The following is a 27,169-nucleotide window of genomic DNA, read 5'->3' as shown; positions in this document are numbered from 1 at the left end:
TGTTGAGTTCTCGATCTAGGTACACATAACTGCTACATTCGGAGATGTTCATTCCATTGAGAGCGAATGGAACGTCAGAAACGAGTTTATTTTTCATAAACATTGTCTTCGTGAGATTCAGCTGCAGTCCAACCTTTCCACACTCACGGTCAAAGTCAGCCAGCATTTGTGCTGCTTGGCTAATGTTTGGTGTTGTTAGAACGATGTCATCAGCGAAGTGGAGATGGTGTAGTTGCCAACCGTCTATCTTCACATCCATTCCTTCCCATTGCAGTCATTGCATGACGTTTTTGAGGGTGGCACTGAAGAGTTTCGGTGAAATGTTATCTCCCTGCCATGCCCCTCTCTTTACATCGATGATCACTTCCTTGTAGAATGATGAGATCTTGGTGGTGAACCCGTAATACAGCTCACGGAGGATCCTGATGAACTGAGTTTGAACGCCCTGTTTGGCTAGGGCTTTGATGACCTCTTCAGTCTCAATAGAATCAAAGGCCTTCTTTAAATCGATGAACCTTAGACAGAGCAGCATCCTGAACTGCTGAGAAACCTCAATGAGCTTGGTTATAGTGTAGATACAGTCAATCGTGATGAATCCTTTTCGCGAGCTATGGTGTGCATATATCTTCTGAGTTAATGTTTTTGTGTTTGGGGAAAGATGCTAAGAACTGGAATTGTTGGTTCATTATGGAGGCGCTATTACTTTTTGGAGAAATCTCCATACTGTTTCCATAGAGGCTGAACCAGAGAGCATTCCCATCAATAGTGAGTGAGGTTGCTTTTTCTTCACATCCCCTCTGCCCTGGTTGTTCCTGTATGTTTGATATGTGCCATTCTCACTGGAAATAATACCTCATTGTCATTTTGACGTGCATTTCCCTGATAAGTATGATGAACACTTTTTCACATGTCTACTTTCCATCCTTACTTGAATTACACTAATGATCAATGAACAGTTAAGAAACTGCTCTGTGCTAAGCACTAGGGCGCGTGCCATTTTAAAAATGAGTTTTAAAATGTAATTCTTGAATAGTAGTCTGGAGATTTCCCCACTCTATTTACCCTTCACTCTCTCCTTGGTTGCTCTCAGTATTTACATGGTTGCATTCGCAATATTTCCTCTTTAATCCAGCCCAATTTGTTGTTTAAAGATATGATCAGAAAAGGAGGGATGGAGGTGGATAGAGAGGATAGGGCACTAGCCTTGCACACAGCCAACCCCAGTTGGAAGCCAGGCCCAACATATGATCCCTGGAGCCCCCAAGAGTTATTCCTGAGCACAGAACTGGCAGTAAGAGCTGAGCACTGTCTCATGCACTCATGTGTACACACACACACACACACTACAGAAAGAAAAAAAGAAGCTAGACAGAGGGGTATAAAACCATGCTGAGATAGCCCTGAATAACAGTGCAGATAGAATTCCTGTCCAGGGCTTAAAGCCTCCTTACAGAAATACTTAATTGTGCTCCTAAAACACTTTCTACTCCAGCGCTGGAATTCAGGATTAGGACCCAACCATCCAGTGTGAAGACTACAGGAAGCTTTAGCTGGAAACGCTTGTCCCGGCCCGGAGAAGAGGCCACGTGGCCGTGGGAGGCTCTCAGGTGTCTGGTTTCTCCGTTCCTAGGAGGGGGAAAGGTGCTCTGAATTCGCTGGAGACCGGAGGAGGAGACAGACAACGAGACCCGGGACCGGGGCCCCTGGAGGCGGGGTCAGCGCGGTGGGCGGGGCCAAAGGGCGAGCCTATCCCGGAGCGGCGGGGCGGGGCGGGCGGGGCGTCGCGGCCGCGGGGCCGCAGGGCCAGCCTATCCCGGAGCGGCGGGGCCGGGTGGGCGGGGCGTCCGGGGGCGGGGCGTTCCCTGGGGGCGGGGCCTCCGGCGGCGCGCGGGCAGCGGCGGGGCCGCGGCGGGGCCCGCAGTGGCGCGGTGTCCCGGCGGCGCGAGCGGCCGAGGGCCATGGCCGCCTCCCTGGGCCCCGCTGGCCCCCGCGGCAGCGCCGGGGCCGTGCACGCCCCTGGCCCGTCGGGCCTCGCCCTCGATTCGGGACTCGAGATCAAAACCCGCTCGGTGGAGCAGACGCTGCTCCCGCTGGTTTCGCAGGTAACGCGGCCCCCTCCCCTCGCCCGCGGCCACCGCTCGCGCTGTCCCGGCCAGGCCTGCGGCCGCTGCCCGGAGTTCCGCGCCCCGGGGCGCGGCGTCGGGGTCCGACCACCTGTCTGCGGCTGCGGGCCGGGGCCGGGGCGGGGGGCGGCGGGCGTGGGGGCCGGGGCGGGGAGCCCCCGGGCAGGTGCGCCGCTCGGGCCTGGGGCCGCGGCGACCCGCTGGCCCCTCGGGGGACCTCCTCGTGGCCTCTGTCCAGCGCAGCGCGCACCCCACCTCCGCCTCCCCGTCCTCCCGTGGACCGTTGCCCGTGCGCGCCGGGGCGGGCGGTCCGGCCGGTGCAGCGCGCGCTCCCCGAGCCTCTGTGTCCCCCCCGCCTCCCCGAGGGTCCCGTCCACCACCGCGTCCATCGCGCCGCTCCTTCTCCCGCCGCTCCCACCCCTGACCCCTTCGCGCTGCCCCAGCTCGCTCGTCTCCGCCCGGCCTGGCCTCGGGAGCGCCGGGTTGCGCGGCTCCTTGGGGGCGTTCATCCGGATCGGCCGCCGTTTCGCCCGATCCCGGCGCGGACGGGGGGCTCCAGGCGCCCGGAATCCTCCTAATTGGCAGGCGGGGTCGGGGCGAAGTTGTGGGGACTCGGGGCTGAGCTCTGCGCGGCCCCGGGGCTCGAATTCCGCACCTGGCCCGCGCGGCTCCCCGTGCGCCCCCGGCGACGCAGCGGGCAGAGCGCGTCGGCGCCCCGTGACTCACAGCCGGATCGTCCAGTTCGGTGACTCACGCGAGGGTGGCCAGGATTTGGGGGAGCCTGGAGGGGGCTCGGAGAAGCGATCTGACCCCGCCACGAAAGCATTCCTTTCTTTCCAGCGCCCTTGACACCTGGCCGCCCGTGCCCGGCCTCTCTCGCTGGGTTCGGGGAGGGGAAAGGGGATGCTCAGAAGTCCTGCCTTTCAGTGCTTCGCCTTCTCCATCCCAGCCCTGCAAATATTTGGAAACAGCAGCCGCACATGTCCTCCGCTGCCCGTTGTGCTGATCAAATAAGCGGCTCCGTTTATTTTCAGCTGTGCTCGCTTTAGCTTGCCTGGCAGAACAATGAGTGGCCATACATACGTCGTCCTGCTCTCCCGGCTTCTCGTCCTTGTCTGAAAGAGGGACAGAGGCGTGGGCAGGAGTGCCAGGGTCAGTTGTCTAAAGAATACTCCCCCTCTCCACCCCACACTCTCCACCTACCCCCTCACTCCTCCCCTCCCCAACTCCAAACACAGACAAAATGAGAAATGCATGAGAAACCCTGGCCGGTATTAGCTTATCCATATATTTAACCATGCAGATATAATGCTTATAGACCACAGGCCATGGGGACATGTACTTTATTTTATTTATTTTGGGTCACACGCGGTGAGGCACAGGGGTTACTCCTGGCTCATACATTCAGAAATTACTCCTGGCAGTGCTCGGGGGGGACCACATGGGATGCTGGGTATCGAACCCGGGTTGGCTGCGTGCAAGGCAAACGCCCTACCCGCTGTGCTATCACTCCAACCCCGGCCATGTACTTTATATATGCCTCTGAGGTAGGCATAGTAGGCTCTGATTACACGGAAAAGGGAATTGAGGGAGTGACAAGTAATTGACTTGTCTTGGGACTTTCGGCTCCAAGCTTGGATTTGAACCTGAGTGGCCTGGCTTCAGAGCCAGTGCTTTCAGTAAAACCTCATGTATGTGTCCTCCAGAGAGAGTAGAAGCAGTGATGAGGTCGGCCAGCAGGAAGTGTAGAAGATAGAACCGGCCAGCAGGAAAACAGGTTGGAAGGTGGCTCTAATCTGCAGACATGGTAATTTTTCCCAGTATGGCCAGTATGGCAGCTCAAAATGTATCCATGCTACAGCTCTGCTTTGTGCAATACTGGGGAGAAGGAAGGTGGAGAGAGTGGGAGAGTGAAGTGGGAAAAGTGTGACTCACTGCCGGGAGTTAACTAGAGGTCAATGCCAAATTGTTGGAAAATGCCAGCCCTCCCCTCCTCCTCACACAGGGCCCAAGCTGATGGTGATGTGCCTTATCCCACAAGCTCCCTTGCCATTGTGATAGCTTTTGTACAATGCAGTCACTATTCCCCGTAATTGACTGGACTCTCTGAGAAAAAGTCAAATTATGCTAAAAAATAAATAAATAAAATCATGGTCCAGGGAGGTGGTTCAAATGTTAGAGCATATGAGGCATGTAAGAGGCCCTGAGGTTGATACCTGACACTTCTTGGCCCTTGAGCACTGCTAGGTGTGGTCCCCACAATAGAATAATTAAAAAAAAATCATGACATGTTGGAGATGGAGACATGGTAGTGAAATTACTTTGCAAGCAGCTGACCCTGGTTCCATCCCCAGAACCAGATATGGTCGATCCCCTGAGCTTAGACAGGAGTGATCCCTGAGCACAGATTCAGGAGTAGCCCCTAAGCACCACCAGGCATGGTCGAATACCCCCCAACCCCAATTAAGAAACATTATCAAGCACACATAGCTGGAATGCTGTTAACAAATCAGGAAAGTGTGGCACGTGATTTAAGATGACTTAACTGTTAGTGGATTCAAACAATAAACTTTTTTTGGTGGGGGAGGACATACTCAGCTGTGTTCAGGGCTTACTCCTGGCTCTGCATTCAGGAATCACTCCAGGCAGTGCTCAGAGCACTATACGGGATGCTGGGGATTCAAATTGGGTCAGCCAGATGCAAGGCAAGCAAGCACCTTACCCACTGTGCTATTGCTTCGGCCCCAGAAAAACTTGAGAAAACCCGAAAACCTGTATGTTGTGGAGTGTCATGTTCTACATGGATGCTGCATGATCAACTTACGTTTACCATTTTATCCACAAGAATATGGATAAGATAATAGGAGTTAGACCAGAGTGGGAGAGTTAGAACCCAATTCAAATCCTTGCCCCCACATTTGGTCCCATGAGCACTGCCAGGGGTCACTCCTGAGCACAGAAGCGTGGGTGTGGCCCAAACCACTCCTCCTAGCTTCCCTCTCCCACTGGCAAGTAATGGTGTGTGCCCCTCAACTGTTGCTCTTTGAGGGACTTTTTTCCAGTTGGGAAAGAGGACCTGGATAGAGGAGCCTGTTCTATGTGCTGAGTGAGCATAAACTGCAGGATATAGTCTGAAAACTCTGCCTAGGGGAGACTGTGTCTTCAGATAACGAGTGAGACTAGCATTGTATGTCACTGAGTTTTAAGCAAATGGTTTCTACTCTGATACCATGTATCAGATTTCTGTCCTTCCAAACAGAACATTCTGGGTACCATTCTTATTGTAGGAATGCAACAAGAGTTAATATTAGTAAATATATATATGTATATATATACATACCTATTTGTATATACTTATATATGTATGTATCTTCACATTGGAAAAGAAATGTTCTTATCAAAAGCAGTTGATTAAATACAGTCTATAATCATTACAGAAGATGCTAAGTAAACCAGTCATAAAAAACTTTCTCATCCTGATATAGTATCTGCAGCAAACTGCAGTTAACATCATGTCACTGTCCACTGTCCTCCCGTTGTTCATCAATTTGCTCGAGCAGGCCCAGTAATGTCTCCATTGTGAGACTCGTGTGTTTGGCTTATCGAATACATCACGGGTAACTTGCCAGGCTTTGCTGTGCGGGCGAGATACTCTCGGTAGCTTGTGGGGCTCTCCGAGAGGGGCGGAGGAATCGAACTCTGGTCGGCCATGTTGGCTGCATGCAAGGCAGATGCCCTACCCGCTGTGCTATCGCTCCAGCCCAGTTAACATCATAGCAAATTGAAAAGAAACATTTCCTTTAAAGCCAGGAATAACAAAAGGAAGGATCCCTGTTATCACAGCCACTGTTGAACAATGTACTGGAAATCCTATCTAAGGCATGAAGACAAGAAGTAAAAAGTGTAAAGATAGGAAAATCAGAACTCTTATTGTCACATTTTATCTACATAGAAAACTCAACTGTCTACATATAAGTTATGAAAAGTAAGGAATTTAATAAGTCTTTGAATTCCTTTATATTAATAATCAAAATCTAATTCTAAAATTGCAGTTAGACTTAAAATGGCAGCAGTTTTTTTTTTTTGTACCTTGAAATGTATGGTTGGCAAAAGAAATGCCAAAAATTGTGAAGAAAATTTTTAAACTTTATTGAAAGCCACAGTAGACCTAAATAAACGGGATTGACTATCATTGTGTTCTAGCTAGACTGTGGATGATAGATATATCAATTTTCCCTATTGATGTGTGAAAGTTGATGCCATTCCAGTAGAATTTTCTCTGTCAGATTTGATCAGAGTAATTCTGAGATTTTATAAGAAGGAACAACTAGCTAATAAGACCTAAAAGTAAGACAGTGTTGGTAGACTTGCTTATACTTATATGTGCTTATAATATAGTGTATAAGGTATCAAGATTTGGTGTATTGCTGGTGATTAAGAGAACCAGGGTGTAACCATAGAGGGAGGCACATAACAAATGAAACAAAATAGAGAATCAAAAAAGGAATCCAAAAGTCTCTGAAAATTTGAAAAATTGCAAAATTAGCCTGACTGACCAGTGGGCAATGGAAGAATATTTTTTTTTCTAGATGGGACTGGGATAATCGATTGTCTAAACAAAAGCACAAAATTTAATCCCTATCACATATGTTTATAAAAATTCCAATTTTAGGGGGTTGGAGAGATATTACAGTGGGTACGTTGCTTGCTAGTAGTAATTCCTGAATGCAGCGCCAGGTGTAACCCCTGAACATCACCAGATGTGAACCCCCCCCTTCACCCCATTCCAATATTAAGAACATTGATATATGAGTGAAAACTTACAACACTTCTAGTAAAAAAAAATGGAGCATTATTTTCACCATCTCACCACAAGAAAAGATTTCTTACTATACCAAATGTACAAACTCTAAACAAAGATGGGTGAATTTTACTTGGTGGAAATAAAGAATCCCAATGAAAATTGATTGAAAGAAGCCATAAAATGATGGAGCATGATTGCAACACAAATGGTCAACCATGATTGGTAATACCAGAGAAGGTAAAGATTCCCAATGAGATGATAATTAGATAATTACTGGTCAAGAGATATCACCAGTGGATAAGGTGCTTGCCTTGCATGTGGCCAACTTAGATTTGATCCCCAAGTACTTTATATGATCTCCCCAGCCCCATCAAGAGTTATCCCAGAGTACAGAACCAGGAGTATGCCTTGAGAACCACCAGGTGTAGCCAGAAAACCAAAGGGAAAAAATTACTGATTATTTGGTTAAGTACTGGTTAAAATTATAAATTAGTGAGGGGCTCATTTTGCAGAAGAGGAAACAGATGACTATAAGACCTAAGAAGAGATACTCAATTTCACCAGCAATCAGTGAAGTACATCTTTAAACCTATGATGAGAGTAGAATTGCTAATGTGTGTGGAGCTAATAGAAATGTCAATTGGAAAATAGTTTGGTGTCATCCACTCAAGTTGAGTATGATAGTAGATTTAAGTATGATGGTAGTGGCTATGTAGTAACTAAGCTGCTAGATACTAACTATGGCTAAAAGTTCCACTTTAAATCCATAGTCTTAGGAAAGCGCCTACAAATGTGTTATGGATTGCTATGGTCGCAGTCTTTTTACTAACGTCCCAACCTAGAAACTATTCAAATGAATGTTTAAAATTATGCTAGGTTCGTAGCATAACATACCGGATTTATGTCCATGAAATGAATAAAACACAGCTATAATGATCCATATGGATGAATCTCAAAAATGCAACGTTGAATGAAAAAAAAAAGATTTTAAACTAGAGAAAGCAAAACCACCTAGTGATATAGTATGTACAGTAGTTAAAATAAGAGAGTGATGGAACTGGAGGGATAGTAGCCTTACGTGCTGCTGACACAAGTTCTGTCTCCTGGTACTACATTATGGTCCCAGCACTGCCAGATATGATCCACCAGTGGTGGTATGGTCCAAGCCCCACCCCTCTCCTCTCACCCTCCCAATATACACAAATCAGAGAGTGATGAGTGCAAAATCAGAGTGATTTCTTCATGGGGTAAAGGAGCAGTAGGATGTTGAAAGAGGGGAAGTCCACTCAAGTTGTCAGGGACTGACCTCAAGTGCTCTCTTCAAGCATAGTGCTGAGTGCTTAGGTCTTCATTTCTTAAAACTGAAAATATGTGAGTTCTATACATTCATTTGTTACACGGTGTGTAATTCATAATTTTTTTTTCATCTTTTAAGCACTGGGCGAATTTCCCAGCATTTTTTGTTTTCTTTTGCAGAGCGGCTTCCCACCTTCTTTGTTAATCACTTCATTTTTCCTGTCAAAACTCCTACTCCCAGACGTAAGAATGTTTTCACGCAAGGAAGGGGAGAGAATACCTGCCACATGGCTCCATCCCTGTGTGTGCAGTGTTATTCTACACCCACTAATCTTTTCCTGTCTGTGATTTACTTCATTCACCGCTGTGCAGACTTTGAGCTTTGAAGGCAGTTCACCTCCTCTTCTTATTTCTCTCTGTTTTGTCTTCAAAGCTTTTTAGGATCCTTCTCTTAGTTGGAGATGAATAGAGTATGTGATTATATGTCTTTAATTGCGAAGATAAAACACATAGCATTCAAACAAAAAATGATGGACAAAGGAAGTGTTTTTGTTTAAAGCACCTACGATTTGGTGATTTGGTGTTTCCTGCCTTATTGGCTTCCACTGCTGAGTGGCTGAGTTTTATATCTTACAGTTTTGAGAACTTATCCGCCAAATTAAAGTCAGAGATGAACCTCTTTGTCCTGACTGGTTTCCTTATTCTTAAGAGTTCCGGAAATGAAGGGTTTTTAAAATTATTGTATCATTATTATTGTTATTATTAGTGTGTGTTTGGGCCACACCCAGTGGTACTTGAGGGTAACTCCTGGCTCTGTGCTCAGGAATTTTGGCAGTGCTTAGGGTACCATATGATGGTCCCCTAAGAGGGACCAGAGGGCATGCCAGAGATTGAACCAGGTTGGCCACATGCTGTTGGGGTCTCAGTAGCCAGCCTGAGACTTTGACTAAATCCCCTGCCCCTGAAAGAAAGAGCTGGCCCTGTTTACAGGGGCCCAGGGGCGTCCTTCAGCACTCCACACAGGTAGGCACTCATTTTGAGGACGAGGGATGTAACAGTTACCATCTGCCTGAGCTAATACACCTGGCCCTGAAAGCGGGAGATGTAAATCATCGTCTATATTGAGCCTGACAAGGTAAACGTGATACACGTGGATTGCCCTTGAAACATACGTACAAAACCCCCTGTGTGAGAGCTAATAAATGAATTGCTGCTTGACTACCAGATTTTCCCTCTCCGTGTGTTTTTTTCTCAGTGGTGGCAGGAGTCTGCGGTGTGCAGAGGGCCAGGGCAGGGGCTTCTCCCCTTCGCACTCCCTCTCCTATAGGGAGTAAGTCCAGCGACCAGGGGGATCATACTTCAGAGTGCCGGGGTTGGCTGACCAGGACCCGGACAACATTAACATGCAAGGCAAATGCCCTACTCATTATACTGTCTCTTGAACCCTGGGAATTAAGGTTTTGTGCTTAAAAGAATTTTTTAATTATAACACCATAACTTACCAAGCCTACTCGAATTGGAGTCGAGCATCCTCCACCCAGATCCTCCAAATTCCAGTTGGCGGGGGTCACACCCACCACCTGGCCCCCTGGCGCCGTGTAATCCCATCAACGGCCAAGACTCAGAGACTATAAAATCCAGCCCCCGGAACCGCGTGGCCGCATTCGCGGCCGCGCGACCTCTTATCAGGACATCTTTTTATGACATCTTATTATCTCATTCCTACTTTGGACAAACTTGCAGGCTATCGAATGTAGCCTGCCCACCACAGGGCAGCGTCTGGCAAACTCCCCGTGGCGTACCAAATATGCCAAATACCAGTAACAATGATGGGTCTCATTCTCCTAAAGAGCCTTGAATATAATCTCAGGGCTAGGATGAAAGAGATGTTACTGGGGCCTGCTCAAGGCAATCAACAAATAACAGGATGATGAATGAATGAATGAACTTACCAAGTTATTCATAAAACAGTTGTTTCAGGCACCAGTCCCACTGCCAGTGTGCCCTTCCCTCCACCAATGTCTCTAGTTTCCAGCCCACCGCCCCAGCCTGCCCTCTTGCTGGGACAAATAAATTTATTTCATATTATTTGTTACAACACCAAGACTCTTGGAACCAACAAGAGTCAATTTGTGATCGTCGTTCTATCTCAGAATGATGTTACTAAGGTCATTATCTGAGGATCTGCTGTGCTGGTTAGTGCTAGTTGAGCCTTCGGTGTTGTTTAGGCTCGTTGAGCTTGGTGGGCTTCTGTGCAACTTTCCAATCAGATCTGCTGTGATCCCGTTGGGCTGACAGTGCTATGAAATTTTTGAGATATTTGCCAGCCCAGGAGCTATGGAACTGGAACAATTTGGTGGCTTTGCCATTTGATCAGGTTGGATTGTGGAGCCATTTCTAGGTCGGATGGTGACAGGTAGGGCTGCGGGCTGCTGGGCCGTCAGGTGGAAAGGGGAATCTTGCTGCCCTGTTCCGAGAAGGTCCCAGACTTCGCAGCCTGGACCAGTCTATCTGGGACAGTACTGCACTATCATGTTCCTTCGGAGATGCGCTGCTGGGCCGTTTCCCTGCCAGTAAGATGACAGGTGTGGAAGAAGGCTGCTGATTTTTCTGGTGGTGGTGGGGGTGTGTGGGAGGAATTTGGCTCACTGCTGTTCTGAGAATACCCTAGCGTTTTCAGCCCTCAGGTTGGTTCCTCCTGGGAAGATTCAGCTACTCATCATTCGTTTTGAGATTAGATGTGAAGCTGGGCTGGTTCTATGTCAAAGGGTGTCAGGTATGGCTAAGGGCTGCTGTGCCTTCAGGCAGAAAGGGACTCTGCCGGTTTCCATTCCGAGAAGGCCCCAGAATTCCCTGCCAGGTTTGATATGTTCTTTTGAAGATGTGGTGCTGGACCGTTTCTCTGCCAGCAAGATGGTGGGTGTGGCAGGTTTTATATTTTTATCCTGGCTTCATTTCCTCCCGTTTTGGATGCCATTTACTTCTTGACAAAGAAAATATTTCAGGGCCTGGAGCAGTAGTACAGTGGGTAGAGCGTTTACCTTTCATACCATGGGCCTGGCTATGTTTCCTGGTATCCCCTGAGCACTACCAGGAGTGATTCCTGAGTGCAGAGCTTGGAGTAACCCCTGGGCATTGCCTGGGGTGGCCCAAAGTTTAAAAAAAATTGCAATCAAAAGATTATTATCAACATTCTAGAAAATAAGTATAATGCCATAATGTGAGGAAAGAAAAGATATTCCAGAAATGTGCAGTGTGATAGTATCTAACAATTATGTGGTGTTTTGTATATGAAAGACTATTCTAAATACTTTAATTATATTTATTAATTTAGTGTCACGATGATCCTGTGAGTGAATGCTACTATTATCCCTGCTGTTTACAGATAAGAGCACTGAGATTGGTGAGATAGCTCAAAGGGCTGATTGCATGCTTTGCAGGAGGCATGGGTTCAGTCCCACCACATGGTCCTCTGAGCACTGCTGGGAGTGACCCTGAGCACAAATCTGGGCGTCATCCTTGGTCACTGTTAGGTGTGGCACAAATGCACCCCCGCCCCATAAAAAAAAATGAAATACTAGGACCCGAGTGATCATGCAACGGGGAGGGCACATGCCTTGCACAGAGCTGGCCTGGGCTCCATCCCTGGCATCCCACATGGTCCTCCGAGCGTGCTAGGAGTGATTCCTCATAACCCCTGAGTATGGCCAGGTGTTGGAGAGAGAGAGAGAGAGAGAGAGAGAGAGAGAGAGAGAGAGAGAGAGAGAGAGAGAGAGAGAGATCCCACTTGCCTGGAGGTTTGTAGCAGATTGGTGTTCCTCTTTTTTGTTGTCTGTATGGGGCTACACCTGGCTCTGTTCCCAGGGCTCACTTCTGGTGGTGATCAAGGAAGCATGTGGTACTGGGGATGGAACCCTTGCTTCTCATGTGCATGCTTTCAGATCTCTGAGCTACTTCTCTGGCCCAAGGTTAGGATTTATTTTTTTTTCCTTTTGGGTCACACCCAGCTTTGCACAGGGTTTACTCCTAGCTCATGCACTCAGGAATTACTCCCAGCAGTGCTCGGGGGACCATATGGGATGCTGGGAATCGAACCTGGATCGACCTATAGCTCCAGCCCCGGTTAGTACTTCTTAACGTACTTAATTAGAAAGTACTGTAAGGTTCCTTCTGTTCCTCTCCTTCCCCGCGCCGCCCCGATCTGTGTGTGTGTGTGTGTGTGTGTGTGAGAAAGAGAAGCACTGTAGTTTTTATTGAATGAAACTTGCTGAGAAAGATATGACATGAGAGAAAAGGGGGAAGTATGTGTCCGAAAGAGAGCAAGGCTTCTCCAGAGTGGACATAAGCAAGCAAAGAAACATAGAGACCAGCAAGTGAGATCCAGGTTCCAGGGAGAGCAGGCGCGGAAGAGCAGGATGATTTTTCCATTTTAAGTTTATAGCTGAGTTCCATATGTCAGATTGCCTTTCTTTCCCCTGGGGCACCCTCTCCAACCACTTTTCCAAATTTCAGGTGTTTTTGAGGTTGTCGTTGAGGTCACTCCAGGTTGTGACTCTCAGCTTAACAAGCCTCCTGTTTACGTAGAGTCATGGCTAAAATTTTACTTGGCACGTTACACTGTGCAAGGCACTTTCACAGACTGCCTTTCCCTTGCTCCTTAACTTAATCCCGGGAGGAAAGAGGCAGTGCTGTGAGAAGGCTGTAGGACAACCCACTGCAGTTTTAACCTTCAGCGGATTCTGGACCTCTTCAAATGTGAGGCTCTTTATCAATAAAGTGAGGGTAATAATAGTATGTCTCCTAGCGAAGTAAACCGTAAGTAAATCTATGTAAAACACCAAGGACAGTACCTGCTACTCTTATGCTTAATGTTAAATATCAGTGAAACTTCTTTTTTTTTATTCCAGAACATTGGAGTTTGATCTCAATTTTATAAAGCTGCAAGTGTTAAGTAGGTGTACGTGTGAAACAAAACTGGAAAGGAATTATGCCCAAATCCTTGCAGGATAGTGGGATTATAGATCATTTTTAATTACTTTAGGTTTTCCTATATTCCAACATGTGACCTTTGAACTCCACCTTTAAGAAGTTCAAAAATAATTGAAGAACTCTGGGCCTTTTAATAAGGGATTTTATAAATTGACTTGGCTTCTCTCACTGTCAGTTTTAAAGCCTCTCCAGTATTTGACTTGAACATTTTCCAGATTGCTTCAAGTAAGAGGAAGAAGACAGCCACATCTAATTAGGCTCTGGGGAGGGTACTTGTAGTGAAAGCAAAACATGTGTTTTGGAATTGAACAATAGTTGGCATTTTAGCCTGATTGCAGGACCTTCTCTTTCTAATTAGCAATGTAAAACTTTGTGTAAATAAGGATTTCACAAACATGACTTAAACATCTATTCAAAATCTAGCACCTTTCCCCAAGTGTTTGTTTGGAATGGTCAGTAGTGGTCAGGGCCTTGGCTTGGCCTCAGCTCGGGTCCGTCTGATGTGGAAAAGAGACTGAGTGGGCACTTGCAGGATTCCTCTCTTGGCATCCCGAGAATTGAACCACGACTCCTCTTCTTTCCTCTCTGATTATGTAACGCAAATATTTTATTTTGAAGAATGTGCTCTGGGGCTGGAGAGACAGCACAGCCGGTAGGGGCTTGCCTTCTGATACACCGCTGACCTGGGTTTCATCCTCAGGACCCCCGTGTGGTCCCCAAGCACTTCAGGGGTGATTCCTGAGCACAGAGCTGAGAGTGAACTTTTAAGTACTGCTGGGGGTACCCAAAAATAAATAAAAAGATTGAAAAAAATACTTGGTGGGTTCGTTCGGTTGAGACAGAAGCCTGGGTTCAAATTCTAAGCAAGATGACTCCTTGGTTGTATAAACGAAGTACATGATTTCCTTCAGCTCCAGTTCTCTTTCTCTTTTCTTTTTCCCTACCCCATTTCTTTATTTCCGTTCATGCACCTTGGTTGGAATGCTTGCCAGGAGTCACAAACAGAGTTTCAGTGTCTTTTTTTATTTTTTCGGGTCCCACCCGATGATATTCAGGGGTTACTCCTGGCTCTGCACTCAGGAATTACTCCTGGTGGTGCTTGGGGGACCATATGGGATGCTGGAGATCGAACCCGGGTCGGCCATGTACAAGGCAAACACCCTACATGCTGTGCTATCGCTCTGGCCCAGAGTTTCAGTGTTTGGACACGCTTGCATTGAGACCACACACTGGGGGCACCAGGAGTCACAGTGATAGCACTACCAGGGTTGCGCTTGGCAAAGTGGGGTGGTGCTGGGGCTCTGGCTCCAGAGTCCTCCCGTCTGCCAGGCAGGTGTGCCGCCAGTGAGACTTCCCTGAGCCCTTCAGCCTCAGTTTTCTTCTCTTGAATTGTCCCTGGTTAGGATTAAATAAAGGGACAAAGTAAATACTTTTCAATGCTTACTGTAAACTGAGTACTGTGTTGAACCCAATACTTGAATCTGCCATATACTTCTTTTGTTTTTTGTTGGGTTTTTTGTTTTTGAGCCACACCCAAGCATACTCAGGGGCTTCTCTTGGTTCTGTCCTCTGAAGTCATTCCTGGCACTGCTCCGGGGACCACACAGTACCAGGAATTGAATCCTGACCTCCTGCAGGCAAATCATTGCATGATAACAAAGTCTGTGACCTCTGACACGCTGTAATAAAGTGTGTATCTACACCACAATTAAAATATGTGAGCTCAGTACCCAAATGCAACCCCTTTGTCATAACATAGACAAGGAAGATAAGGTGGGGAAAAGGAAAACTTTAACCAAGGAGATGGAAGATTTGTATGATGAAACTACAAGATGTTGGTGACAAAACTTGAAGTCACAAATGTTTAGGGATTAGAAGAATTCATATTGAAATGCTACCCTGAACCATATATAGATTGAGACACTGTCGAGATTCCAAAGTCATTTCTGACAAAAATGGAAAATCCTGGAATGTGTATTGAAACAAAAAAGACCTCAACTACCCAATCCTGAGAAAGGAGACTAAAGCCTGAGGTGTTACACTTCCAACCCATACTACACTGTAAAGTGTAAGTAATCAAAACAGTTTGATTAAACAGTTAGGCATAAAAATAGACACTGAGAACCCCCAAATGAACCCACAGGTATATCATCAATAAATGTCAGATAAGGAGCCAGAACACTTAATGGAGGAAGCATTGTTTCTCCAATAAATGGTGTGGAAAGACTGATGATCACATGGGGGGAAAAATGAATTTGAACTCTTATACCACCCACGAAATCAACCTGAGATGGACTAGATATAAACGGGAGACCTAAAGTTCGAAGAAAACCCAGGAAAAATTCCCCATGACATTGGTCTGGACAATGAATTTTGGGATTTGACACCCAAAGCAACCAATAATAGGAGGAAAAATGAAAAGTTTCTCTAGAGTCAAAACAGCAACAAAACACACAGGCACAAACACACACAGAAATATAAACTATAGGGAGGGAGAAAAATATTTACAAGTCACATTTCTACCTGGTAAGGTGTTAGTGTCTCCGGTGTATCAGAAACACAGCTCAGTTGCAAAATCTGATCTCTCTCTCTCTCTCTCTCTCTCTCTCTCTCTCTCTCTCTCTCTCTCTCTCTCTCTCTCTCTCTCTCCCCCCCCCCCCCCCCTTTAGGACCACAAGGCTTGCCACATGCATAGCAAGTGCTTTAACTCCTGTATTCTCCTGTACTCTCTCTCTAGCTCTCAAAACCAAATCTGACAATGAGCAGAGGAGGGGCCAGAGGGCCAGCTCAGTTAGCTGGAACACACGCTTTACATGCGGGAGGCCCAGTTTTGATCCCCAGCACATCATGATCTCAGGGGTCACCTGTGTCCAATGAGCTAGGAGAAGCCCCTGAACACTACTAGGTATGTGATCCCCCCACCCCCCACCAAATTAAAATAAAATGAGTAAAAGAAATTGGTATTTTTTAGTTGGTATTTTATACTTGCTCTCTTGAAAGGCATTTTCTCGTTTATCAAATAGGACAGGTTCATTCCAAAGGAAACTTCCCTACCACTCTTTTCTTTTCAATTCAATTTAATTTTTTTTCGTTTGGGGGCCTCACCCAGCAGTGCTCAGGGATTACTCCTGGCTCTGTACTCAGGGACCATTCTGGAGGTGCTTGGGGCAGGGTGTGTGTGACCATATGCAGTGCTGGGTATTGCGCCAGGGATGGCTGCTTGCATGCAGTGCATGTGTTCTAACCCCTGAACTATCTTTTTAACTCTTCTTCTTTTTGAAACTTTTATTTCTTCTAGGGCTGGAGCGATAGCACAGTGGTAGGGCATTTGCCTTGTGCACAGCTGGCCCGGCTGAGCTGGGTTCAATTCCTTCTTCCCTCTCAGAGATCCTGGCAAGCTACCGCGAGTATCTCGCCCGCACTGCAAAGCCTGGCAAGCTACCTGTGACATATTCAATATGCCAAACACAGTAACAACAAAGTCTCATGAAGGAGACGTTACTGGGTCCGCTCGAGCAAATCGATGAACAACGGGAGGACAGTGACAGTGACCTCCTAGCCACAGCTCTGTCCCAACATATTTCTTCTTAAAATATGCTTTTACCTCCTGATGTTTCTCCTTCCTCCCTTTTTTCCATCTCCTTGATATATATATGTATATGTGTGTGTGTGTGTGTGTGTGTGTGTGTGTATATTTTTCCTTTTTGGGTCAGACCTGGTGATGCTCGGGTTACTTTTGGCTCTGCACTCAGGAATTACTCCTGGTGGTGCTCGGGGGACCATATGGGATTCTGGGAATCAAACCTGGGTCGGCTGTGTCCAAGGCAAATGCTCTACCTGCTGTGCTGTCGCTCCAACCCCTCCTTGATATTTTTTAGACATCCAACTTAAACATCATTTTTTCATAGAAGCTGAAAGATACTTTCCATCATATGATTTTATGGTTATATCTCATATAACCTTAACAGTAAACCTTTTCTTTCCTTCACACGTGCTTACCTGTCCATGAGAATATTAGCTCTATGAGAGGGTGGGTCTTGCCATCCTTGTTTATTGCTGTTTCATGGAATTTCATTAGATATATGATAGGTGTGTGATGTATGTGTGTGGTGTGTGTCTCCCAAGTAATGCTAAGAATGCACCAGAGAGGGGCCCCAGCTCAGTGCAATGGCTAGAGGATCCGATGACTTGGACCTTGCCATTATGGGAATCACCTGGCCCTCTTCGTGGTGTTTAGGGACATATAGCCCATAGCTGGCCCTGTTCAGAGGACTCCAGAACTGTACTCAGCAATACCTGGGGGACCAAGTGAAGCCAGAGATTAAATCAGTGCTTGCCACTTTAACCCCTCTACTATCCATCTATAGTGTGCAGTGTATTTAATTTCGTGTGTTTGTCTTGCCTTCTGATGTATCCTTGAAACCTGGTATCTAGGAAATATTCAGAATTTAAGAAATAATACTAACAGATGAAGAAATTTAAAGAGACCAAGTAAATTCCCCAGGGTCATTTTGCTCATAATGGCAGAACCAAGGCTCAATCTAGGCCTTTCTGATCCTTTTATTCTTTTATTCTATACATACCACAGATTATTGGCACACAGTAGTGGCATCCAAAGATTCCCTTCTTTTTCTATGGATGAGCTGGTTTGGTCTTTGTTAATAGGTGTAATGACATCATTTGATAGTTGTAGCCAGTTAATACATGCTATTTACCTTATGTGAGATATCATATATATATCAGTCAGCATTATTTATGTAATTTTCTAAGGCATTTTGAAAATTCCAGTAGCATGTCACTTTTGTATATTTTATTTCAGGGCCTGGAACATTTGGTATTTTGTTTACTTTGAGTCTGTGACTTAGGAGAAGTATAAAACAGGTTGCAGTGATCATTCTGAAACATCCCATTTGAGTAGAATGGTTTGGCACAGATGGTATCTGTACAGGCTCTGTGCTGAGTTTGGCAGTGAATCGGATGCCAGGTGATGAAGGGGCTTTCACGATTTGAGGTTATTTGTGGAATTATCATCAACAAGGACACTGGAATTCAGGATGCTCTTCTGATCATTGCTGGGTTAAAACATGAAAAGTGGCAATTTAGTTCATTAGACTTTGCCCAGTATTCTATGTTTACTTTCCTTAGCCTTTGTGATATAGATTTTTCTTTAAAAAAATTGACAAAATTAAGTAAGTTGTTGTTATCTTTATTTTTAGATCACGACACTTATTAATCACAAAGATAACACTAAAAAGTCTGATAAAACTCTGCAAGCCATTCAGCGGGTAGGACAAGCTGTGAACTTGGCAGTTGGAAGATTTGTTAGAGTGGGGGAAGCCATCGCCAATGAAAACTGGGATTTGAAAGAAGAAATAAATATTGCCTGTATTGAAGCGAAACGAGCAGGTATGTTGATAATGGAGCCTCTTTATGGCAGTTGTATTGCTCTGAAAATAACCACAAACATTTTTAAATTTTTTTAAATTTGGGTGTTAAAATATAAACTGTTATTTAACTTTGCAAAGATTTATTTCTTGTATATTAGGTGCTTGGGTTACCTTCTTGGAATATGAAACTTCTCTGGGGTTAAGTCCTAAATCTGAAACACTGAACTATTGAACTCTTTTACTGCCACTTTTGTCATCAACCACTGAAATATGAGCAGTATAGACAAGTGTGAATTCAGAAATCTGCTTGGGGGAGCATGTTAGCCTATTTCCCCCCCATGTAGGAAACAGAAATAAAAATTAGCATGTGCCTTTATTCTCCTACAGATAAATCACAGTGACTTTCAATCTCACAATGTTTCACAGTTCTCTGTAGCTGGTGGTACAAAACATGGCAAAGCCTGGGATGTTTTTATGGTCACAAATTACTCAGCATTATTTGAAATACCTCCCATCCACTTATTCTTTCAATAGACATTTACTGTGTGCTGATATGTTAGAAATTATTCTAGGCCCCCTGTATAAAGCAGTCACAAGTTTGCGCCCATAGAGTTTGAATTATTTGCTTTCCAGCAAGGGAGACAAAAACCTCCTTCAAGGGGGGCAAACCTATAAACAAATAAACAATACATAATGTCAGGTAGTGATTGTTACTGTGAAGAAAATACCAAGGCAGAGCTGAAGCAACAGTACAGTGGGTAGGGCATTTGCCTTGCACGCAGCCAACCTGGGTTCAATCCCCGGCATCCCATATGGTCCCCTGAGAACCTCCAGGAGTAATTTCTGAGTACAAAGCCAGGAGTAACCCCTGAGCATCGCTGGGTGTGACCTCCCCCCCAAAAAAGAAAATTATCAAGGCAATTGGCAATCAATATAGCCTATTATAGGAGAGCAGGGTTTCTAAGCTTTTATTCTTTTGACCTTTTGGGCTGCAGATGCCTTTGTCGGTAATTAACTGAATGACTTTCCTATGCACTGCAGAGTATTTAGCAAAATCCCTAGCTTTTAGCTAAACTCATGCCAGTAGATTCACTTTTGCCTCATGTGACCGCCGGGGAAAAAAAGCCTCCAGACATTGCCAAATGTTCCTAACAATTGTTGTTGTTCTCTCTTTATTTGGGGGCCACACCCTGCAGTGCTCAGGGGGTACTCCTGGTTCAGGGGTCACTCCCGTTGCTTCTACAGGAAACACCTGGTGCTGAGGATTGAACTGGAGTTAGCTGTATGCAAGGCAAACACCTTTCCCTGTACTGTCTCTGTGGCCCCACAAAGTTTTCTGCAAACGGATCTTCTGGTCCCCGAGTATAGGTTTTAGAAGGTGTGTGTGTGTGTGTGTGTGTGTGAGAGAGAGAGAGAGAGAGAGAGAGAGAGAGAGAGAGAGAGAGATCAGAAGATCAGAGCCTCTGGGGAGAAGGTTCCTGCTGTGGACTCAGGTGATCTGTGATGGTGACTTAGTCCAGAGGATAGCCTTTGAGTGATGAAATAGATGCTGTGGCATGACTGCTCTACTGAATTTGCTGGTAGGTTTGTGTTTGTTTGGTGGATTGTTTGGGGGGCCACACTGGGCAGTGCTCAGGGTTTATTCCTGGTTCTGGGCTCAGCTATCACTGCTCTTTATGTTCGGGAGACAGTATGCCATGTCGGGGATTCAACCGGGGTCAGTCACTCTTCAGCAAGGTCCTTAGCCTCGGTACTATTTCTCTGATCCCTGCTGGTAGTTTTGATTGCAGGATGTGACCAAAAGAAGAGCCAGGGATGATGACTCCAACATTTGGAGGCGAACCAGTTGGGTGAATGATGCTTCTGTTTGCAGAAAAATAGGCAAGTTTGGTGATTGACTAGGCCAAGAAAGAAGCAAACACACCACTGAAATTTTGTAGGATTGTAATCCAGTTCAAAAAGAGAAGAATGCCAAAAAAAAAAAAATAGCTCCCGAGGAAGGTGCAGGTAAATATTTAAGAAGGTCATTATTACATCTTATCAGGACATCTTTTTATGACATCTTATTATCTCATTCCTACTTTGGACAAACTGGCAGGCTACCGAATGTAGCCTGCCCACAGGGCAGAGTCTGGCAAACTCCCCGTGGCGTACCCAATATGCCAAATACCAGTAACAATGATGGGTCTCATTCTCCTAAAGAGCCTTGAATATAATCTCAGGGCTAGGATGAAAGAGACGTTACTGGGGCCTGCTCGAAGCAATCGACGAATAACAGGATGATGAAATGAAATGAAAAATGAAGGGGTAGAGGGTGAGTAAGATAAAGCCTAATAAATCTGGAGGTGTCAACCCCCTTATGCATGTAAATGAATCTCTCAGGACTCATCCTATAGAGGACAGGCTGAGAAATTTGGACCATAAAGAGACAATTTTGCATTAGAAAATTTTCAGGTAGCATTGAAGAAATTAATGAGTGTGGGTTAATTGATTGATAAAATGAATCATTGGGAGTAGATATAAAAGTCAGGGAGATTAATATGGAGGCTTCTTATAACAAATAGTCTAAACCAAAGCATTGCCACGGAGATGTGAAAAGCAGGAGAAGAAGGACACAAAATCCTCATCTAGATGGATTAACAGATAGGACTTGATCGAATGAAATGGAACATTTTCAGAAACTCCGGGGTTTCTAGTTATTCACTGAGGTAAAGAGTAGACATTTTTCCTCTCAGAACAGGGGGGTGGTTTATTATACTCATAATTTATGTTCTGCTTACATTTGTGAAAGGAACTGAAATAGCTTATAGCAAAAGATATACATCCAGGAAACACATTTACAAGGAGATGGAAATAAAAGACTAGTAACTTTTAGCCAACTTTGTAATTCTAAGTAAGCACGAAATTTATCTTTATCCTTCCTGGAAGGCAAGAGAGAAAAAATGTGGGAAAGAAAGGGTTATATAATTCTCATTGTTTTGTTGAAAGGAAACAGACCAGCATGTCAAGAGGAGAGAGACCTTTTTTTCCTGGCACCAAATTATTGTGTGGGTGCTTTTGCAACACATATTACATAATGCAATGGGTAATTCATCAGAGTGGTAGACATGTTCTTCCCATTACTGTTTCTTATAGCAATTCCTAATTAAAGCAAGAGTAGGGGGGTTATATTGGTCTATGCGTGCATATAGATTTCAGTGTTTACTTGGAAGCCCAGACCCAGAGATGTTCAGGGCTGCTGCTGGCTCTGCACCCGGGTGTTACTCCCCGCAGTGCTCTGGGGACTGTGTAGGATTGTGGGTGGTACCCAGGTCACTCCTTTAGTGGTACCCAGTTCATTTCTCTAGGTCACTGAGTTATCGCTCTGGCCCAGAGAACGGGCTTTGTGATGAGAGAGCCACCTGAGTGCTGTTCACCCTATTGTCGTGCTAGTGTGTCGCTGTGTGGTGGGAAGAAGGACACAGGGCAGAGCGAGCACTGGGAGACTTCCCTACTTTGCCGTCTGGTCAGCAGAGGCCTTTGGCAACCAGCTGATTTCAGGGGCCCCACATCTTGTCTCTTCCTGTCTGATGCATCCTAGCAGTTCCTGAGAACGGACTTGGGTCCACAAGTAACCGTGGTGCCTCCTGTAATTCATTTCTCATTTGGAAGTCCTGGTTTCTCTTAACACATCCAGATTGGCTGAAATCATTCTTCAGATATTTCCGGGACACGCTGCCCATAGAAACCATTTTCACTTCCAGAAAACTTAGTAATCATTTGAGGAGGAATCACATAAAATAGTAATAAAGTAACTAGATCCTTGGCATCAGATACCTGGATTCTGGTTGCATTGCTTGTTGACGGTGCCCCACTAGGCAAACTCTTTTTTTTTTGCTTTTTGGGTCACACCCGGTGATGCTCAGGGGTTACTCCTGGCTCTGCACTCAGGAATTGCTCCTGGACGTGCTCGGGGGACCATGTGGGATGCTGGGAATCGAACCCTGGGTGGGCCGTGTGCAAGGCAAATGCCCTACCTGCTGTGCTATGACTCCAGCCCCCCTGGGCAAACTCTTAGGCTTTGTTAAAAACTCAGTTTTTTCTTCTTTAAAATAAGGATAATGTTAGAATTTATAGAAGATTTTTTGGGTTTTTGCTTGGTTTGGTGTAGTGGCTACACCAGGAATTATTCAGGGCTTACCATTGGCTCTGCTGTCAGGGATCACTCCTGGTGGTGTGCCAGAGATTGGATCCAGGTTGGCCATGTTCAAAGGCAAGCTCTCTACCCATGTGTTTGACATTTAGAAAGTTGTTCAATATAAATATTTGTTGTTGCCTGGGTGGTGGCTCAGTGGTCCACCTTTAGCAAGCCAGTCATGTGTGTTCAGTCCCTAGCACCAAAACTAAAAATAAAACCAAGTCAAAGTAGATGCAACCCGTTGTTCGGACTTTTCCTTTTTACGCCTTTCTTTCCATGTTGAACGCTCTTATACTGTGTTTTCACTTTTTACTTGACAACCAGCCAAGTTTTATGTTTTGCTTGGGAGCTGAGATCAGTGTTTTACTAGCTTTAGATTTTTGCATTAAAGTATTCGCTAGTTGCATTTAACATATCAGAAAATGACAGCCATGCATCTGCAAGACACCTTTGTCACTTTTCGCAAACTGATTTCTGAATGGTCTTCACTTTGGACAACTGTAGAGTGTTGAAGAACTATCTGCCTATGCTGGTGGAGCTAACCGAATGTTACCTTGTGAGTGAAATGCCGAGGGGTTAGTCAGGAAAGGAAAGGTTAAATAATGCCATATGGTTATATGTGGTATCTTTGGTGATTGAGAGCTACAGGAAAAGGTAATATTTTCCAGCGTTACGGAGGAAACTTGGCCATCCTTTCAGCTATTGCTGAAAGCAAAGCAATATTTCCCTTCTGCCCCTTTCTGCGTACATTAACATTTTTGGTTTTAATTTTTTTTCTGTGAAGTTGCTGTTAAATTTTGTGCTAGTTACCTATTGCTGGGTAACAAGTTAGTTAACCTCAAGGCAGCAACTGTCTGTCTCATATGTGGAGTATAATGAAACATCATGGGGGGATAATGAATAACCAAAGATGTGGGAACAAAGACCATGAGAACTGGCAGTCCGTAGGAAATATCTCTCCTGAGAGGATTGGGAGGGTAAGAGGATGGGGGGGTGGGATGGAGGCAGCTGCTATAGTGAAGGAAAGATCAAATGGGAGGAGGAGTGGGTGCTGAAAGGTGTCAACGTGTTTTGTATGAAACCCTGTCGGCAATAGTACAATAAACAATAATGCAAAAGCTCATGTATTTTTAAGAAGTACTCCATATCACAACCTGGTGGGTAGGAGACAAAGAGGGCGAGGGAATAAATTGGGGGGGGAAGGCGGGCAGTGGTGGCGGAATCGGTACTGAGACAACGTATGCCGAGACCTAATCACGAATAACTTTGCAATTTTCTGGTGACTAATAAGAAAAGAAAAAAAAAGCAAGCGCTTAAAACCTCGAACTTTGCTACCTCTGCCTGCAAGGAATCAGGGTGTCGCCTGCCTCACAGTTGGTCCTAGGTTGGCGTCTCTCAGGACTGGCAGTGAGGGTGCCCTTGGGGCCTGTGGTCACTAGGAAGCTTGACTGGACGCAGACTCTGCTTTGGGACTTGCTCTCAAGCCCTGGCGGACTTCCCTTTCGGGCTGTCAGTTGGCCCCAGACTTCAGTCTCTCCTGTCAGAAATCTCCCTCAGTTTCCCTTTGGGAAGAAAGAGAGCTGCCAAGCATGCTCCCTCAGGGGCCTTGGTGGCAGGGGGTCATCACTGCAGCCATACCAAACCCGAGAAGTTGTGTCAGGGACACAGCCTGAGAGTGGAGTTGCTGGGTGCTGTGACTCCTTGGGCTACTGGAGACTCATTTGTTAGTCATCCGTGGGTACCTAGTGGCTGATATTTCTCCCCCAGCATCATTTCAGGTTTCTGTTGTCTGAAACTAAATTCACCACAGCTCTTCCCAGGCCCTTCGGGTTTTCTTCAAGTGATTTAGTTGATGACCTCAGGACCCCCTCCCCCCCCACACATACACCCCACCACCACCACCACCACCACCTCCACTCATCCTTTCTTCCTGTCAATGTTCAGGCTGTAATTTTAGATTTTTTTCTTTTCAATAGTTCCCAAATCATAAAAAATTATGTATTTCCATGCCCACACTGTTTGTAAGATCCCCACATGCTCCTAATTGAAATAGCTTCCCAATTCTTAGCTTGACCCTGAACTATTCTTTCCAGTTCGGGTTTCTCTAAGCTGTTTGCATCCATGGCCTGGCCCCTGGCTTGCACCCCGGTCCATGGGCTGGCAGTAGAGCAGGGGTTTCTAGCCTTCCTGTACCTGCGCATCTGAACAGATCCATGCACTGTGTTTGAAGAGCACCATTCTAGTCCCTGTCATGTGCTTCTGCCAGACCGATCTGAATCCTCATTCTGCTTATACTCAGTCCTATTACTGCACAGATGTATTTACACAAAGTTCTTAGTGACAGGGAGATAAATTCTTGGGTTGTGAGAAAACCAATCCATCAAGCGTACTGGTTTATTTAGGTTTATTGACCTTGAGGAGGCCAGAGGGAGCTCAGGGGGTTGAGCTCACCTGGTTCTCTGAAGACTGCCAGAGGCGATCCCTGAGCATTAAGCCAGGTGTAGCCCGTAAGGTGTGACCCACACTCCCCCTGCCCACCAACACACATGTTAAAATCATCTTGAGCATTATAAGATGATTTAAGGTTTATCTTTTGAATTTTGTTAAACAGTTAGTCTTGGAAAAAGTACACCTTGGTTTTACTCTTTTATTTATTTTTTTCCTTTTGGGTTTTGGTTCACACCCAGTCATGCTCGGGGGTTGTTCCAGGCTCTGCACTCAGGAATTACTCCTGGCGATGCTCTGGGGACCCTATGGGATGCCAGGGATCGAACCCAGGTCTGCTGTGTGCAAGGCAAGCACCCTACCTGCTGTACTCTCTGTCCAGCCCCTGGCAGAATGGTTTAAGATGGGCATCATTCGAAGTATAAAGCCAAGCAGGAAGCCTGGGTGAGGGTCAGGCTCTGGGTGGAATTCCAGGATGAAGGCAGGCTTTTCTTTTCTTTGCCCACACAGAGCCTGGGCTGACCAACAGACAAATTTGCTTATTGTCTCCCTTTGCCTGTGGGTGGTTCTTGCAGTCCGCCTTTCACTGGTGACACTTCCCAAGGTGGCTGGAAGCCCTTTTACCTCTGCCCTAGGGATCCAATAAAAGTCAGGAACCCTGAGATTATAGAGGCTTGATTCCCACACCCCCCAACTCTTTTTTTTTGATTCTTTGATTATTGACTCTTGAGATTTCTCTCACTGTCTTGTAGAGCAGGGAACTTTACTTCATGGTGTAAGTTGCCCCACCAGTGGGAACAAAAGCGCTGATGTTTTTCATATTCACTGAAAACAAAAGTGTCTGAGTTCTTAAGAATGTGCTGCTGGTTTTTGTGCTTGGGAGCTCACATGACAGTCCTTGTGCTTATCCCGAGGAAACTGTTCCTTGCTCCTGAAGTAATCCAAAGTCGAATTCATTTTTTTCCTCTTCATTTTTCATTTAGTCACACAATCTGTAATAGTGTTAATAACGGAGTTTCAGGCACACACATTATTCCAACCCCACACCCACCACCAGAGTGTCCGCGTCTTAAGGGGTCCTCCCATGCCCCCCCATTCTCCCGCAAAGCTGGGTTTCTACCCACCAAGCACATATCCCTTAAGATTAGAGAAAGCGGTCTGGAGAGATGGTGCAGCAGGGAAAGCATTTGTCTTGCGTGCACCTTACCTGGTTCAATCTCTGGCACCCAATGTGGTTCCCCGAGTCCACTGGGGGTGAATTTAATCCCTGAGTACAGAACCAGGAGTAAGCCCTAAGAGTGTCTCTGGGTGTGACTCAAGCATACACACACAGACACACACACACACTCTCTCTCTCTCTCAAAAGTCTGGCCGGAGAGATTGTACTGGAAGTAAGGCATTTGGTTGCTTTGAATAACAGCTATCACAGTTGGATCCCTGACGTGACATATGGTCCGCTGGGCACTCCCAGGGGTCTCCTGAACGCAAAGTCCCCGAAAGTCTCCTGAGCAGTGCTGGCCCTCCCAGCCACCCCCTTCCCCACCCCAAAGGAAAAAGATTTTTGAAAGTGTGGATTTTCATCTAAATGTATCTTATTCCCAACTGAACTTCCCTCCCTTGCCTTTCCTTTCAGGAGAAACGATTGCAGCACTTACAGATGTCAGCAGCTTGAATCCCCCAGACCCTGATGGTCAGATCACAATTTTCACAGACAAAGCAGGAGTGATAAAAGCTGCCAGATTGCTTCTTTCTTCAGTGACAAAAGTGCTGTTGTTGGCTGACCGAGTAGTCATTAAGCAGATAATAACATCAAGAAATAAGGTACTTGCTTTTCTGGTGATCCTATACTGTGTCTTTCAGTTTTGTTTGAAAAAAAATTTTTTTTCCTTTTTTTTTGGGAGGGGTGTCATATCCAGCAATGCGCAGGGCTTACTCCTGGCTCTGCACT

At 45.8% G+C, this 27,169-nt stretch overlaps 1 protein-coding gene across 1 annotated transcript in view; it reads left to right on the top strand.

Annotated features, from left to right (window-relative positions):
* Positions 1 to 1,911: 1,911 nt before the first annotated feature.
* CTNNAL1 (catenin alpha like 1) overlaps positions 1,912 to 27,169 on the top strand; it is a 64,417-nt gene continuing 39,159 nt past the window's right edge. The window contains exons 1-3 of the mRNA XM_056116998.1: positions 1,912 to 2,102; positions 18,429 to 18,618; positions 26,855 to 27,042. Of these exons, the coding sequence (XP_055972973.1) occupies positions 1,959 to 2,102; positions 18,429 to 18,618; positions 26,855 to 27,042 (522 nt within the window). The 5' untranslated portion in view covers positions 1,912 to 1,958. The remainder of the gene's footprint in view (positions 2,103 to 18,428; positions 18,619 to 26,854; positions 27,043 to 27,169) is intronic.

The sequence above is a fragment of the Sorex fumeus genome, unplaced genomic scaffold (assembly GCF_029834395.1).
Source record: "Sorex fumeus unplaced genomic scaffold, SorFum_2.1 ptg000034l, whole genome shotgun sequence".
NCBI classification, from domain to species: domain Eukaryota; kingdom Metazoa; phylum Chordata; class Mammalia; order Eulipotyphla; family Soricidae; genus Sorex; species Sorex fumeus.
The sequence above is the reverse complement of the archived record's forward strand: the minus strand, read 5'-3'. Positions and strand labels throughout refer to the sequence as shown.